At 40.2% G+C, this 17953-nt stretch overlaps 1 protein-coding gene across 1 annotated transcript in view; it reads left to right on the forward strand.

Annotated features, from left to right (window-relative positions):
- LOC126175590 (GATOR complex protein WDR24) overlaps nucleotides 1-17953 on the forward strand; it is a 117146-nt gene that overhangs the window by 5302 nt on the left and 93891 nt on the right. The window contains exons 3-4 of the mRNA XM_049922452.1: nucleotides 9905-10004; nucleotides 10098-10214. Coding sequence (XP_049778409.1) covers nucleotides 9905-10004; nucleotides 10098-10214 — 217 coding nt within the window. The remainder of the gene's footprint in view (nucleotides 1-9904; nucleotides 10005-10097; nucleotides 10215-17953) is intronic.

The following is a 17953-nucleotide window of genomic DNA, read 5'->3' on the forward strand; positions in this document are numbered from 1 at the left end:
AATTTTTTATCCACTTATGTCATTCAAGTTTTTGACTTATTCTTGTGTGTCCTTATTGAGTTTTCTTTTTTCTTTGTTCAAAAAAATATCAGGATGTGATTGAAACTACTTAACACTAAGACTTTCATGGTAACTAGTCTCATTTATTCATGAGTTGGTAGTATTAACCAATCTTACTGGACAAAAATCCTGAACAAATGTAACCATCTCAAAATATTTCTTTTTTTTTTTTTTAAACTAAGTAAGGTTTTCATGGAATAATGAACATTAGTGGGGTGCCTTTGAATCTCTGAGGTGAGTCAGCTAGAGTGCTAGACATTCCATGGCAGGTACACACTGTGCAGATCTGAGAGACATGCTGCCACATTACATGGCTACACCTTCTTTTGTTTTTTTAACTCTGCAACGCAAATTAACACAAAAAATGAAGCATCTAAACCTTTTTATAACAACAAATAAGAAATATTGTTTTTAAAATTGGCTTACTTAGCACACTTTCATTTACTAATGCCATAATGGAATTATTTTCTGGGGCAATTCCATACGTAAACACGAAAGTTCTCTTCGGGCAGAAAAGGGCTTTGAGGATATAATCTGGTGTCCATGCTTTAACGTAATGTAATCAATTATTTTGTAACAAATATAGGCGTACTAACAATGGCTTCACAATACGTATACTCTCGTATGAAATTTGTTGTGAAGAATCAGGTGCAATTTGGAAATAATAGTAACATACATGAAAATAACACTACAAACAAAAATAGCCTCCACTACGCACAACTTAACCTTACTCTTGAACAAAAGACAGGAAAGTAAGCAACCATAAAAACATTTGACCATCTCTCTAATGATTAAATCTGCTGGCAGGTAATGAAAGTTTTAAAAACAATTTTATATCAAGAAAAACACCTAGTTACATAAAAAGCAGAATGTAGCATTTTGTCAGTGAGAGATTATAAACCAACTGGCACATTCCATGGCACAGTTCATTGCAAACATAATCCATGGGATACGCCCAAAACTAAACCAAACTAACTCACTGTGCATTATGGATCCATGAGGGATAAATGAAAATAGGTCTGCTCTACATTATGTTTTTTGTGAAGTGCTGATGAAACAAATAAATGTTGGTGTGTTGACTTGAGATAATGGTTGGGAATGAGGTGACTGCAAAAAGTTGAAGATGTACATGAAATTTTATTCAAAAAGGCTATAATCCTCATTCAGTTCATTTTTTTTTTTTGTTCCGTTTTATAAAGCAAAAAAAAAAGTTCAAATATGCTTCAAAATGCTGACAGGGATTGTGAGGGTGCTTACATAGTGTGGTTGTAAAATTCGCAGTTGAAAGAAAATTGAGTGTGATGGTGAAGAGTGATGTCTGTATCTTCATTTATGAGAATTGCCGACTCAGTTGTGGTTCTTTTCTGTCAATATGAGCTCTGCTTTCAGTGTCTTCTTCTTGTTCGTCCCCATATCCTCCAGTAAACCATATTATTCCTACATCTGTTGTTGGGATTCGGCATTGCTATGTGGCCAGTCCTGTGCCATTACAACAACATAATTCTCTCGAGGATGCCTATTACCATTGGTGTTTTTCTGATGGCAATGCTCTTGGTCTTGTGTCTTCGGCTGATACCCTGCTTCTGCTTGTGAAAGTTTATGTTGGGCTGACCACACACTAAGCTCGAAGTACATTTTTGTAACACTTGTCACGAGTGGTCAGAACATATAGTGGCAGAACAGCTGCTTTGTAAAGCCAAAATTATAATGTTCTTTTTAATTTTTTGTAGAATGGATGAATCCTTCAATTGTAATTGAAAAGGTTGCTTTATATGCCACTGATTTCAGTGGCACAGTGCACTGTCTACATATATCTCTGTTATAAACCTGGTAATCTTATGGATATATGGATTTTAATACCAAAAACAGGAGGGAAGGAATTAATCTTTGTGGGTATCGATCTGATTGTGCCCTATCAAGATGTATTATGGCATTTACCTGGTTCTCTGTATAGTTACCCAATTTATCATTGGGGACCTGAACATGGTGCATGTTAGTACCAAAATTGATAGCAAATACAGAAGCATAATTAAATACAGATCTATTTTTTGAAGGATTCATTCATATTCCGAAAAAAAAAACTTGGTAACATCTGGCAACCCATGGTCTATCTGAAGATGGATGTATGAAGCTAACAATGTTTTTGTCTTGACCATGAAGAAGTATTAGGTACTTAACATAATAGGAACTTTAATATACTATAATAGGAACCTTAATATACTAGGTTCTGAAGAGTGTTGAAACAGATTTTTCACTTGCTTGGACAAATATGCACAAAAACATAATAATGATATGGATATAATAGAGGGAAACATTCCACGTGGGAAAAATATATCTAAAGACAAAGATGATGTGACTTACCAAACGAAAACGCTGGCAGGTCGATAGACACACAAACAAACACAAACATACACACAAAGTTCAAGCTTTCGCAACCAACGGTTGCTTCATCAGGAAAGAGGGAAGGAGAGGGAAAGACGAAAGGATGTGGGTTTTAAGGGAGAGGGTAAGGAGTCATTCCAATCCCGGGAGCGGAAAGACTTACCTTAGGGAGAAAAAAGGACAGGTATACACTCGCACACACACCCATATCCAACCGCACATACACAGACACAAGCAGACATTTGTAAAGGCAAAGAGTTTCGGCAGAGATGTCAGTCGAGGCAGAAGTACAGATGCAAAGATGTTGTTGAAAGACAGGTGACGTATGAGCGACGGCAACTTGAAATTAGCAGAGGTTGAGGCCTGGCGGATAACGAGAAGAGAGGATACACTGAAGGGCAAGTTCCCATCTCCGGAGTTCTGACAGGTTGGTGTTAGTGGGAAGTATCCAGATAACCCGGACGGTGTAACACTGTGCCAAGATGTGCTGGCCATGCACCAAGGCATGTTTAGCCACAGGGTGAACCTCATTACCAACAAACACTGTCTGCCTGTGTCCATTCATGCGAATGGACAGTTTGTTACTGGTCATTCCCACATAGAAAGCTTCACAGTGTAGGCAGGTCAGTTGGTAAATCACGTGGGTGCTTTCACACGTGGCTCTGCCTTTGATCGTGTACACCTTCCAGGTTACAGGACTGGAGTAGGAGGTAGTGGGAGGATGCATGGGACAGGTTTTACACGGGGGCGGTTACAAGGGTAGGAGCCAGAGGGTAGAGAAGGTAGTTTGGGGATTTCATAGGGATGAACTAAGAGGTTACGAAGGTTAGGTGGACAGCGGGAAGACACTCTTGGTGGAGTGGGGAGGATTTCATGAAGGATGGATCTCATTTCAGGGCAGGATTTGAGGAAGTCGTATCCCTGCTGGAGAGCCACATTCAGAGTCTGATCCAGTCCCGGAAAGTATCCTGTCACAAGTGGGGCACTTTTGTGGTTCTTCTGTGGGAGGTTCTGGGCTTGAGGGGATGAGGAATTGGCTCTGGTTATTTGCTTCTGTACCAGGTCGGAAGGGTAGTAGCGGGATGCGAAAGCTGTTATCAGTTTGTTGGTGTAATGGTTCAGGGATTCCGGACTGGAGCAGATTCGTTTGCCACGAAGACTTAGGCTGTAGGGAAGGGACCGTTTGATGTGGAAAGGGTGGCAGCTGTAATGATGGAGGTACTGTTGCTTGTTGGTGGGTTTGATGTGGACGGACGTGTGAAGCTGGCCATTGGACAGGTGGAGGTCAACGTCAAGGAAAGTGGCATGGGATTTAGAGTAGGACCAGGTGAATCTGATGGAACCAAAGGAGTTGAGGTTGGAGAGGAAATTCTGGAGTTTGCCAAGGTAATCCCATTCCTAATGTCCAGGCGGAGCTTCAAGGAATCCTCAGAACCTTAGGCCCCCTACAAAACCCAATCATCCCGGCCGTCCCATTGTAGCTGGTTACCAAGCCCCCACAGAATGCATCTCTGCCTACGTAGATCAACACCTTCAACCCATTACATGCAGTCTCCCATCCTTCATCAAAGACACCAACCACTTTCTCGAACGCCTGGAATCCCTACCCAGTCTGTTACCCCCGGAAACCATCCTCGTAACCATTGATGCCACCTCCTCATACACAAATATTCTACACGTCCAGGGCCTCACTGTGATGGAGCACTTTCTTTCACGCCGATCACCTGCCACCCTACCTAAAACCTCTTTCCTCATTACCTTAGCCAGCTTCATCCTGACCCACAACTTCTTCACTTTCGAAGGCCAGACATACCAACAATTAAAGGGAACAGCCATGGGTACCAGGATGGCCCCCTCGTACGCCAACCTATTCATGGGTCGCTTAGTGGAAGCCTTCTTGGTTACCCAGGCCTGCCAACCCAAAGTTTGGTACAGATTTATTGATGACATTTTCATGATCTGGACTCACAGTGAAGAAGAACTCCAGAATTTCCTCTCCAACCTCAACTCCTTTGGTTCCATCAGATTCACCTGGTCCTACTCTAAATCCCATGCCATGATGTGCATGGCCAGCACATCTTGGCACAGTGTTACACCGTCCGGGTTATCTGGATACTTCCCACTTACACCAACCTGTCAGAACTCTGGAGATGGGAACTTGCCCTTCAGTATATCCTCTATTCTCGTTATCTGCCAGGCCTCAACCTCTGCTAATTTCAAGTTGCCGCCGCTCATACGTCACCTGTCTTTCAACAACATCTTTGCATCTGTACTTCTGCCTCGACTGACATCTCTGCCGAAACTATTTGCCTTTACAAATGTCTGCTTGTGTCTGTGTATGTGCGGTTGGATATGGGTGTGTGTGCGAGTGTATACCTGTCCTTTTTTTCCCCTAAGGTAAGTCTTTCCGCTCCCGGGATTGGAATGACTCCTTACCCTCTCCCTTAAAACCCACATCCTTTCGTCGTTCCCTGTCCTTCACTCTTTCCTGATGAAGCAACCGTTGGTTGCGAAAGCTTGAATTTTGTGTGTATGTTTGTGTTTGTTTGTGTGTCTATTGACCTGCCAGCGCTTTCATTTGGTAAGTCACATCATCTTTGTTTTTAGATATACAAAAACAATAAATTATTTAACACTGAGTTTTCATATTCTGCTTTTCGCTGCATTTTGGCTTTGCTGTTATTGGTATATAACAGCAAATAATGGAAAATGAAACTACCAGCTTCCAAGCTAACACAGATCTCTGGCTATGCTATGCATCAGTCTGTCACAAAAACCCAAGATTTGACTTTTAGACTTGTTGAATTCTTCAACACATAGCCAAATTGTCACCTTCAAACCAAAACTAGACTTTGGGCTATGCTACAGCTAAGTCTTGACACCACAACCTTTGTATACAGGGTGACATTTAATGAACTATATGAAATAAAATCATCATAACTTCTGAATGGTTTACATTAGGACATTCAGACTGCATGATTGGGCACAGGGCATGATGGGAATTAGTATGCACTGTATGATTTGGTTTAGTGATGAAGCCCACTTTCATTTGGATAGGTTCATCAGTAAGCAAAATCGACACATTTGGGGGACTGTGTGGTGTGCAGTGTTCAGTCACAGAGTAATTGGTGTGATATTCCTTGATGGCAAGGTGACTACTGAACAGTACGTGAAGGTTTTGGAAGATGATTTCATCCCCTCTATCCAAAGTGAGTCGGATTTTGACAAGATATGGTGCACTCAAGACGGAGCTTGACCCCATCGAAGCAGGAGAGTACTTGATGTCCTGGCCATATTCTCCAGATCTAAACACATGGGACTCTTTTTTGGTGGGGCTATATTAATGACAAGGTCTACAGCAGTAGGCCCAAAACCATTGCCGAGTTGAAAACAGCCATTCAGGAGATCCAACAGCCATTCAGGAGGTCATCAACAGCATCAATGTTCTGACACTTCAGTGTGTCATGCAGATTTTCGCTATTCGTCTGTGCCACATCATCACCAATGATGGCAGGCATGTCGAACATGTCATAACCTAAATCCGAATACCTGTAGTGATGTTTACATGTTGAATGAAGTGTGAGTACACCATATTTTGTAACTAATTTACGTTTCTTTCCTCATGTAGTTCAATAATTGTCACCCTGTACAATATTCACATCCATTGGCTTCACCAACTCATTAACTGTTCCCTTCAGGCTTGACCTAGTCCTTGAACCTTGTTATACTCAATAGATCAGTCTGTCACCACAATGTAGATTCTTCCTTTGAGTCAAAATCATTAATATTTCAACATATATAGTAAAAAGTGCTATATATGCCAATAAGAGAAACACCTGTGCGCAGCTAAAGCTGAAAATGAAGAAAGGGCCAGCCAAATAACATGAGTAATTTGTATAATTTTGTCACTGTAACTGAGATTCATATTTCAATCGAAATTATTAACAACATTTTAACATAAAAGATGCAAGACACGCACATGCTTCCTGACAAGAAAAAAGTGAAACACACAGAAGGGGAGGAGAAACTGAAACTAAACTTCAATTGTTGAGAAAGGTATGTGATGTTATTTCATTGATTACAAAATCAGTTCAAATTTCTTAAGAACTTGGTAGAGTGAGCACAATTAACAGTATGTTCTTGCACCACCTCGAGCTCCATGCGTGCACTGATTGGTTGGGAAAGGTGCCATAAAGCTGTTGTATCCTCTCCTGAGGCAAAGTGGCCCACAACTAGTAACCCTTCGTTGATGTGCTGGCACTGGCGACATAATTGATGTCCGAGCTGGTCGTTGACATGTTGTATCTGGAACAGACCTGGGAGTCTTGTTCGCCACAGAAGTATCACAGACAGCTTAAAGACGTGTGCCATGTGTGTATGAGCATTTTCTTGCTGAAAAATGGCACCGAGAGATAACACATGAGGATGCAGGATATCTTCGACCTTCCATTTTGCCATCAGAGTTCCCTCAGTCACTACTAGCAGTGACTGGAAGTCATACTGAGTAGCTCCATGTTGCTGCCATACTTGTCAATGATGGTCATCTGGAATACTACAGCGGTCCATGCTTCCTGGTTACAGAACCACTCCAAACACAGCTGTTTGTTTTGTGATGTAAATGGTAGTCCACACATGGGTTAATAATTTGTAGTCCAGCTGCTGCGAGTTTCTGAGCAATGATGCAAATGACATAAAATGTTGCAGGGTGTCTGTTATTTGTTGTCGGATGGCAGGCACAATATGAAGGAGTTACATTGGCTTCATGCACAGTATTGTGGACTTTCCTTATAGTGGTCAGAGGTGACAGACTGGAACCTTGATGGTGAATATTCCTGCACTCACATTCCCATGCAATCAAACATCAGGCCACTGTCACATCCTAATGCTCCATAAATCTGTATATTGCAAATTGACCAGAGACCCACACTGAAGCCCTCTTTCAATTCTGTCAGATGCTGATAATATGGTCTCACACAAGTACGGGATATCTCTCTGTTCATCACAGTGATCACTCAGAATTCATGCTCCTTGTATAGCATGCCTGGTCTTGTAACAACACCAAATATGAACAACACTAGTGCACTCTGGTGGCAATTCTAGCTGTCACAGAGAATTGCAACTCTAATCATGTACATGCCCATCATACTGATGGTGTGTATGTGTATGAAGTTATGTAGAAATCTAACCATGTCATCAAGCAGGATGTGAAGGAAAGGCTGCCAACAAAATGCTGTTAACTAGTATGTTAGTTAGTGGCATAAAGACATATCTAATCAATGGCTGTGAATGAACATTGCTACCTGCTGTGCATTGCGAATGACAGCAGCACAAGCACTGCCCTTTGTAAAACAAAGCCTGTCTACCTCCATTGCTCTTTGTGCGCACTGTAATCTATAAGTACTCATGTATATCATGACAATTTTTGATTTTAGTTTCATTGTAACACCATTGTTGGTCAGAATGAACTGATGCTGTTTAAATGCTGTGCAGCTTGACAATATTCTTTGTGGATTTCTGCCGTTTAGTTGGCTCTCCCTATCTGAATTTTATGGCCAATATTTGGAGACACATAGTTAGTTCTCAGTAGTGGATTTCTGACAGTTTTTCCCGTATTCACACCAAAACCAACTGCTGCATAGGTAACTCTCTCTAGGTGAAGAGCACAGTGTGAGAAAAATTAATGATTGTCTGTCAGATAAAGGTGCATAAGTTTCGTATAGAAACAAAATTCTATTGTCGCTAGGTCATCAAATGGCCACTGAAGTTAAATATTTCAAATTCTTAGGACTAAAGATAGAGGAAAATTCACTTGGAAGTATAAATATTGGAATATGTAAGTGTCTAGTTGTAATGTTAAGATGTTGATAGGATATGAAGAAGACTGAAAATGTTTCTAACCTTCTGAATGACATTGCACTGATGCAGTAGTTCCTCTATCCCTGTATGGAAACATGCAAACTTTTTACTTTATGTACTTTTACTACATTATGTCCAAAGGTGTCAAGGTCTCATGTTTTAGGACAACTCATTGAATTCACAGATAATATTCTTACTTCAGAAAAGAGCATACAGAATGATCTGTAGTTCAGTTTGCAAACTTGAGCTGGCAATTGTTCATGTATCGCGGTATTCTAACTGTGCCATTTTTGTGCATAAATTCCCTCATGAGATTCCTGCTTAATAATAGATACTCATTGAAAAAGAACTGGCAGCTCACAGTTTAATCATTGTATAGAAAGGTAAAAAAGTGATAATTTTCAAAGCTAACTGGAAAGCTTTCCTTGTGGCATACTTCTTTTATTCTGTGAAAGTGTTTCTTGTAGTAGTTTAGAGCATTGTACTATAACAAATTATTTACTAAATATACTATTGTAAATATTTTTGAATTTTTATGGTTTTCTTATTCTGTTTTCAAATTTTCTTGTCAGCTTTCTGTTAATTAATGGCCAAGTAACTGTGGCGTACATTGTTCCATAGAACCTAATGAAATACGTTAGGTAGTTCTTATTTCTCACTAGTTTTAAATAGACATAATGTCATAAACAAATCCAGGGTGGTTCTGGGACTAGCCATCTCCTGTTCCAGTCCATGTATTTGTATACATCTTCCACAGATAAGAAAAAAAAAGCTTTGGAGATACCATACCCCCTAACAAATATATTTGGCCACCGAGATCCTTTTGGTTAGGAGGGGTTTATCTACTCTGATCATTATCACTGCTCGTTAATAAAAATGATCCAAGAACCTCTCCAACTTCTGATTGGCGCCCATTGTGACTGTAGCAAACCCTTTTAAGACATTCAATAAAGGCCAATTTTATGTTAATGTTACATACTATGGTCTTTTCAAAGTGAGCTTTAATGGACGGGAATGGTCAAAAGTTGAAAAACCTTTGCAAAATACTGCTTATTCTAAGGGGTTGTAGAAGTGTAATTGTTCAGTGAGTCAGTTGCTTATAAATGAAGTTATAAGTTTGTACATATGTGCTAGAAGCTTACAGATCTTCTCTGTCACCCTTCTTGAGCAATAGTAGCATTTGCTACACATATTTACTGGTCCCTCCACTACAGTGTAGAAACTTTGTGGCCATTAACTAAGGTCACTTTAATAACTCTTACTACTGATGATGACAGCACTGTAAATCATAGAAAATACAGTTTTCCTCATCTAAATCAAGAAAAATAACTCATAAAAACACCTTTTTAATACACATTCCAAGTGTTAGTTATTGAGTGAGTGGCACATTGATAAGGCATTTGCTGTATTTGTTTGTGTGGGTAACATTTAATGTTTTACAGTACCATCAGGGGGGAGGGGGGGGGGGGAATGCTCTAACTGAGTACATTTCTAGTGTCATAACATTTCAGTTGAGTGAACTTTCAATGATCACTGCTATTCCAACACCAGGGAAACTAATTCTTTAGTTTCCTCTTGTATTAAAATATGCTTATCCTTTTTACAGAAGATGTCGTCTCGTACGATGTTTATCAGTCAGGAGGCACCTGCAAATGCCCTTGCGCTCAATAAAGACAATACTCAAGTTGTAATTGCTGGAAGAAATGGTATGTGCTTTTATCTAATGTATGTTTTTTATGCTACTCATATTGGAACATAAGGTGAAGATAATTATTTACTCTTTCTTCGTTTAATTTCAGTTTTCAAGATATTCACCATAAAGGAAGAAGAATTTGAAGAGACATGCAATTTACGAGTTGGCAAGAATCTTAACCTAAATTTCTCTTGTAATGATGTTGCATGGAATGCAGCTGAAGGTAAACTTTTAATTCCAGTTCTGCTCTCCTCGTGCCCCCCCACCCCCCCACCCCTCCATCCTCCTCCGCCCCCCCACACACACACACACAGAGAGAGAGAGAGAGAGAGAGAGAGAGAGAGAGAGAGAATAGATTAAGAAATCAGCACTGTTCACCAATATGAAACTGTTTGAGATAACAAATAAAACATGCAACATACCATATTGTGCATATATGGCCCACCTGCTGTTTAAAAGAACTCTTATTATTGTATTTTAGGCTGCTGCTCTTTAAATGTATGTATGCTACGCAGGAAGAAAAATATTTTTAACATTACAAAATTGTTGAGTCTTTTATTGCCGCTTGTTGACATATTGCCTGTTGACTTCTTGGGTTCTCTGTTATCAGTTTATGATTTTCCTGACATCTCATCAGTATGAGTGACTTGCATTATCAAAGGTTCATCCTTGTGCCAGATTGGAGTTGAGCTCATAGCCAGAGATTAATTGTACAAGTCTTGGCGATGTCTGAGGGTTTTTCTGTGGTCATTATGGCTGTGCTGTGCTGTGCTGCAGCGGTCATTAGCTGCAGCAGAGGAATCCAGGATCTCTTTATCTTGAGGGTTTGTTATTTCTTGTTTATGCTATTGTCGTGTTTGTGGATTTCTGTTGCTTTCCTGAACAAGAGGATGTGTTAGTTCTTCTCCAAAGTGAGAACCTCTGTGTCTGTGATTTTTATTGCATTGTCCATCTCATGCAGCATGTGCTCCAACAAAGACAATATCTCCACATGTCCCAACCTGTAATGCCATTTATCTTCAGTGGTCTTGGTATTGGTGGATTGCCCATTCATCCCAACATAGACATAGACTAAGCTGGGAGGAACTGGCCATGGGAGAGCACACACTGTGTGAGACTGATCATGTAATAAAATTCTCCAACACATAGGTTCTTGTTGTTGCTGCATTACAGGTGGTGTACCATAACACCTAGGAATTTAGGGGCACAGTGTTCCAATTATGATTCCAAAGGTCTGCTGTTGATAGCACAGCCAACCTGCAAAGTGATGACACACTACATCAGTGTGTATGGAGATGTTTGTAACTGTGGAGCATACCTTCATCACCGGACAGCCACCAGGACATTAATTTTATGCTTCAGACGAGTCACCATGCAGGTTCGAGCCGGTGATTGTAATCAGATGGCCATTGTGCATCCGCTGGAGAGCTGTCATTATCATCAGTCCGGTGTTTGGGACACTGCACCATGCTACACCACCTCTGTGCTGCTGCCTAGCACTGCAGATGAATCCAGTCAGTACCAGCCGAAAGATAGGTGCCTTGACTGCTAGCCACTGTCTCAGCACCCAGTGCATCAGCTCCACCAAGCAACCAGTGTTGCTCAGTGGCATGTGTCGTCTTCAGGTGCATCTGCCACCACTACACCGACACGAAGACAGTGTGGATTGACACCAGACTGCACCCACCGGGTAAGTGTGTGCATCTGTATCTGATATAGCTTGATAAATCACAAAGACTTTCCTTGAGTGCAGTCACTCGTGCTGTTGCTGCCTTCACCTCCAATGGATTTCTGTATTCCCAACGAGCATGTCGAACCAACAACATCAAGGTGGGAGAGCAGAATGCCATCCTGATAACAAGAAGAATGTCTCCACCACCCACCATAAATGTCAACACACCCTATGCCTCTACAAGTTGTGTCAGATACAGGATTGGAAGAGGTACCTACTGTTATCGTCAAGGGTGTCAAGATTTAGTAGTAGCATGTGTGTTCTGTAACTGCTCATGGATTTCTCGTGTTTATTGTTCATGGGGTTGTGTCCATTCTCTTCCTACTGCCTAAATGATTTATCATAGTTACGCCAGAAATAGATTTGGTTGTAGTACCAGGGATGAGTCCAAGTGATGAATCTATCAAATGAGTTGTTTGCTCGTAGTGTAAACTGCCAGCTAATGTGGCTCCATGACAGAGTGGCATGACATAGTGTGTTGGATTGCTGGCCTGCTTGAAAGAGAGCAGTACAGCAGGCAATGTTGGGAAAGTGTGTGGTGAAGATGCAGCAGGGAAACTTAGATGAGCGTAAATAATAGATGAGTAATTTATCAAAAGTATTGTTTTCATGTGAGTTCTGTCTTTAATAGCATGGAGCTATTCTATTGGATAATTATATCCGAGTATCTGTCCCAGCTAGCCTTCATCGGCACAACACCTAGCAAAATTTGAGGACTGAATTTCTCCAAAGAGGGCAGGTATGTTTCAGTACAGACAGAGTACTATGACGCCAAGGAAATTCAGGTGTATTCCAATTACCATTCTGAAGGCACGTGGCTGATGACACAACCAAAACACAGGTGTCCCACAAATTACTTCAGTGTGTATCGAGACACCCACAAAGACTCATCAATGCAACATTGCATCAAGTGGTGGTGCATGCCTTCACTGCCAGACAGCCAGTCACTGGTGTGTTGTTATGAGCTCTGATCGAGACAGCAGGCAGGTTTGAGCTGGAGACGTAACCGGACAGCTGCTGTGCTACTGAAGCCTCCAGAACCCACTGGGTAGCCATCAAAACCAGCCTGCCACACATATACCAAGGTTCAAAGTTTGAGGTGCTCTGCTGCCCCGAATCCCCTGCTACTTGCACGCCGAGGTCTGGAATTCCGGGCACCTTGCCACCTTGGTGCCCTGGTGCTGCTCAGCACTGCAGATGGCACCAGCTAGCAGCAGCAGCAGAGCTGTTCGGACCTTGGCTGTGAGACATTGTCTCATCAAGATGCTGCCTCTCAGCAATTTGCGTGGTCTTCAGATGCATCCATTGTCACTTCTCCAGCCCAAAGATGGTGTGGGTCAATGCTGTTCTCCACTTACTGGACAGGGGTATACACATGTGTCTGATGTAGCTTGCTGAATAATAGAGTTTTCCTGAATGCTGTCGGATTTGCTGCAGATATCTTCACCTCTGATGGATTCCTGTAGTCTGCCAGTCCAATGAACCCACAACACTCAGATGGGAGAGGAGAACACCATTGTGACAACTGGAAGAGTGCCTCCAACCACCCACCTCTTCACTGTGGAGAAGATCTACCACGCCTACTAGTTCAAGGAAACTGTAGAAATCCACAAACATGACAATACCATCAACAAGAAAGGAGAAAACCTTAGGGTGTACAGATCATGGAGTCCCATATTCCAGTAATCATTTAAAGTAGCAAGGGGAGAAGCCTTCAGATGTTGGTGTGGCAGGTACATATAATCTCTGCCTACAAACTCAACTCCAGTCTGTTACCAGCCATGGAGAGTGATCCTTTGGCCACGTCAGCCACTCGTGCCTGCGGAAAGTCAAGGAAATTGTTAAACAAATGTTGTTCAGAAGATCTGAGACAGAAGACAATAGGCGATATGCCATTTTCAATAATGATGCCTTGCATTTTGGGCTTGCATCTGTAGATACAATATTTCTTCAGAAAATATTTTTAATGGTGCATCATAAACTTTATAACACTTAAATAGTACTTCCAAGTTGGCTGTAAACTTTATTCATACAAAATCTTAGATATTGTAAAATATTGCACTTAACTGAAGTACATCTTATAGTAATTTTGTGAACTTAGTTTAGGATTATTTATGTTACTGTTACTTAAATTGTGTATTAATTTCTTCTTCCCCTAAAAGCAACTTTTGACAGTTCTTTAGACTCAAAAATTTAAATAACTTTCTTAAGACACAGTCCACATGACCTACTAGCCATTTCTTCCAGATATCTTTTTGATTGGCCCAGAAATCTTGCTAGTCTTTGTTACAGAAGTCAGGACTCCATTTGCAATTTTGTGATGTTCATAGTATCTTTATGAAAGTTGTGTTTTAATATTGTGTTACCAGAATGAAAAATGTGAGTATGGCAAATATATGCCCTGGACAGAGTTTGGGATGTAACAGAAGGGAACTAGTTTCATGACTTATTGGACAGCTTCAAAGACATTTAAATAAAAACATCATGACATATTCGAGCTTTTTTATTTGTCAGTATTAGTACCTGTGTCACAAAATATAATGAAATAATGCATCATGTCAAGTAAAGTAACTTCATACATGATGTCATGCCGCATAACATCACAGATGACATCATGTCATACAACATGTCGTATGTCATGTCATGCAATATGCATGTCATTAAAGTTTAGGATGCATGCATCTCCACTCTGGGATACTTCCTATTTCAAATGCACTCAGATTCTCTGGTACTTCCTACTTTAGATGTATCCTACTTCTAGAAGCACCAAATTTTTGCGTATTTGTTCTTACACCCCTCACCAGAAACATATCAGAGGATGGGTTGGAGGGAGAAATGGTCACCTTGGGGAAAAAGAAAATCAATCCCCTAACCAGATATCAAAAAACTGTTTCAGTGTCCTCTCCTCCCCCCCCCCCCCCCCTCTCTTCCCTCCCCCGGCCCATGGGACAAATCCATCCCTAGAAATTTTATCCCTCCAGAAAAACTGTTTTAGCTTTTACATGTATACTATTCTGTAATATGATATTGATAGTGTTTACTGTTGGTGGTGAATCTTATGAATTTTGGACACAGGATCAGGGACTTTAGCCTCTCAATTTCAAGATGCAGGCATGCCAATGCCTTGCAACTAGGGGAGATCACTATACTGGGTAGGTAGGGTTAACTCACAGAAAGTGCAGATATGTCTAGATGTTTTAATTTAAATGGCTTTGAAGCTGCCAAATAAGTTGAGAAGCTAGTTACCTTCTTTTACATCCCTAACTTAGCCCAAGATGTATTCATCTCTTTTGTACTACAGTAGGGGCATTTTTCATTCTGGTTCCCAACTTTTACTCTACCATAACTTTGCCATTGGGCCAACATAAATTGACAACCAATGTAGGTTTTTGTTTACTCAGATGACAACTAATCTGGTATAGGTATTTATTATTGTCTTTCAAACCATGTTGCTTATAACATGACAATGGATAAAGCTTTCAGAACACAGTAGGAAAACCAATAATTACACAAATTTGTCTACCATCTTGCAAAATTTGAATTGATTTGCACTAGTTTGAAACATGGAAGTGGTGATTGGAAGAAAAAACCGGTCACAAAAAACATGTTTTTTTGCACATGATATCCGAACAAAGCTAGATTTTTGAAAGTGAGTCTTCAGTTTTTCTCATAAGAATTCACTTGTTATTTATTTGATTCACTTTAACCACTTTTGTGCATTCAATTCATGCAAGAACGAATTTTATGTGCTGCATTTAGATCAACTTTGAACCACCATATCTCCACAATGGCTAAAAATTATTGGACAAACAAAATTTCTTTTTGACTTCATCCAATTTAACTACCTTCATGCAGAGTTTTAACTGATTCATTCAAGTTTAAACTACAGAAGTGGCACACTTCAAAAACCTCCCAGAAAAATGTGCTTTTCGCACATTTTTGCATGTAAAATCTGAATGTGCACATAAAAATTGTGCCATTAGCTGAACATTAATTTCAACCCAATTAAAATCTTTTGCAGAAGGAATTAATTGATATGCACAATTTGCCTGGGCACCAGCCCTGGGTCATCATTCAAACCTTGCTCAATATACTGTAACTTAGCAGCAGTAAGACTAATGTTCGAATGGCTATACAAATGGCTGCTGGTCCAGGCTAAACCAAAAAATTTTTACCTCTTGTTCCTAGCTCAAATAGGAACCTAGCACCAAGACTCCTAAAACTGCAATTCTGTGCATGGCCTTTTCAGACGTATTTGTTATAGTGCTTCCATGCTGTAATGATATGTTGAATTGAATTGAATTGAATTTTATTTGATCCTGTAAGATTACATTGTGTACAGTAAATGTACATGTAATATAGGACATGTCAAAGTATTAACATTCTTTATCACTTATTTTTCTACACCTTTAGCTTACATTTTTACATCACTGATAACGAGTAACAATATATACAAATTTAATGGCATAAGTATTCTGCAATACTGTAAAACTCTTTTTCAATGAGATAGTCTTTAAGTTTCTTTGGAAAGTCATTATGAAGTACACTATCTTACAGGTTTTTGGGCAGACTTCTTAGTAGTCTGATACCAGAGTACTGGGGTCCTTTTTCTAGCATTGCCAGTCGGTGGGGTATGCTCCGTACTTCATTCTTCTTTCTTGTATTGTGGTTGTGTACACTAGCATTTGTAATCCAGTCCTCACTACCTTTTGTGATGTACATTATTGTTTTGTATACCTAAAAACAAAGATGATGTGACTTACCAAATGAAAGTGCTGGCAGGTCGACAGACACACAAACGAACACAAACATACACACAAAATTCAAGCTTTCGCAACAAACTGTTGCCTCATCAGGAAAGAGGGAAGGAGAGGGAAAGACGAAAGGATGTGGGTTTTAAGGGAGAGGGTAAGGAGTCATTCCAGTCCCGGGAGCGGAAAGACTTACCTTATGGGGAAAAAAGGACGGGTATACACTCGCACACACACACATATCCATCCACACATATACAGACACAAGCAGACATATTTAGGTCTTTAAATATGTCTGCTTGTGTCTGTATATGTGTGGATGGATATGTGTGTGTGTGCGAGTGTATACCCGTCCTTTTTTCCCCATAAGGTAAGTCTTTCCGCTCCCGGGACTGGAATGACTCCTTACCCTCTCCCTTAAAACCCACATCCTTTCGTCTTTCCCTCTCCTTCCCTCTTTCCTGATGAGGCAACAGTTTGTTGCGAAAGCTTGAATTTTGTGTGTATGTTTGTGTTCGTTTGTGTGTCTGTCGACCTGCCAGCACTTTCATTTGGTAAGTCACATCATCTTTGTTTTTAGGTATATTTTTCCTTCATGGAATGTTTCCTTCTATTATAACCACATTATTGTTTTGTATATATACAACGATGAAAAAGTTAAGATACCTAAATTCTTGAAACAGTTTCTGCATGTTTCAGAGGTCTTTCTTCTTAAAATGGTCCTAATTGCTTTTTTTTGTAATGTGAACACTCGTTTTGTCTCTTGTTTGTTTGAGTTTCCCACACAGTCACTCCATACTGTAAGTATGGTTCGAAAAGTCCATGATACACTGTACACAGAAGGTTCTTGTCTGAATACTGTGATAGTTGCATCATTAAGAATATGACAGAGCTCAGTTTCTTACAGACATTATTAATATGTTTTTTCCATTTCAGGTCATTATCCACAAGAATACCTAAGAATCTAGCAGATTCTGCTTCTTCCAGCCTTGTTCCATCAACCTCTAAATCCATGTCTACAGCCTTTTCCTTGTTTTTAAACACTGCATACATAGTCTTTTTTAGATTTATAACAAGTTCATTTTCCAACAGCCATTGAGCTGTGACATTTGCAGATATGTATGCTCTTCTCTCAAGCTGTTCCATATTTTGGTCACTATTTAGTATTGTCATGTCATCAGCATACAATATTTTCTTTTCATCCTCCTCAACACCTATATCATTAAAAAATACACTAAATAACAGTGGCCCCATTACCGAACCCTGCGGCACTCCATATTTGATGGATTTGGTTTCTGATTGGTACGAGTTTCCTATTGATACATACTGCTTGCGGTTGCACAAGTATGATTTTATCCATTCACCTTGTTGCCCCCGAATGCCATAGTTGCTTAATTTTTGTATCAGCATTTCATGGTCAATGGTGTCAAATGCCTTTGAAAGATCCAGAAACATTGCAGAGACAACCTTTTTCTCATC

This window comes from Schistocerca cancellata, chromosome 3, assembly GCF_023864275.1.
Source record: "Schistocerca cancellata isolate TAMUIC-IGC-003103 chromosome 3, iqSchCanc2.1, whole genome shotgun sequence".
Lineage (NCBI taxonomy): Eukaryota > Metazoa > Arthropoda > Insecta > Orthoptera > Acrididae > Schistocerca > Schistocerca cancellata.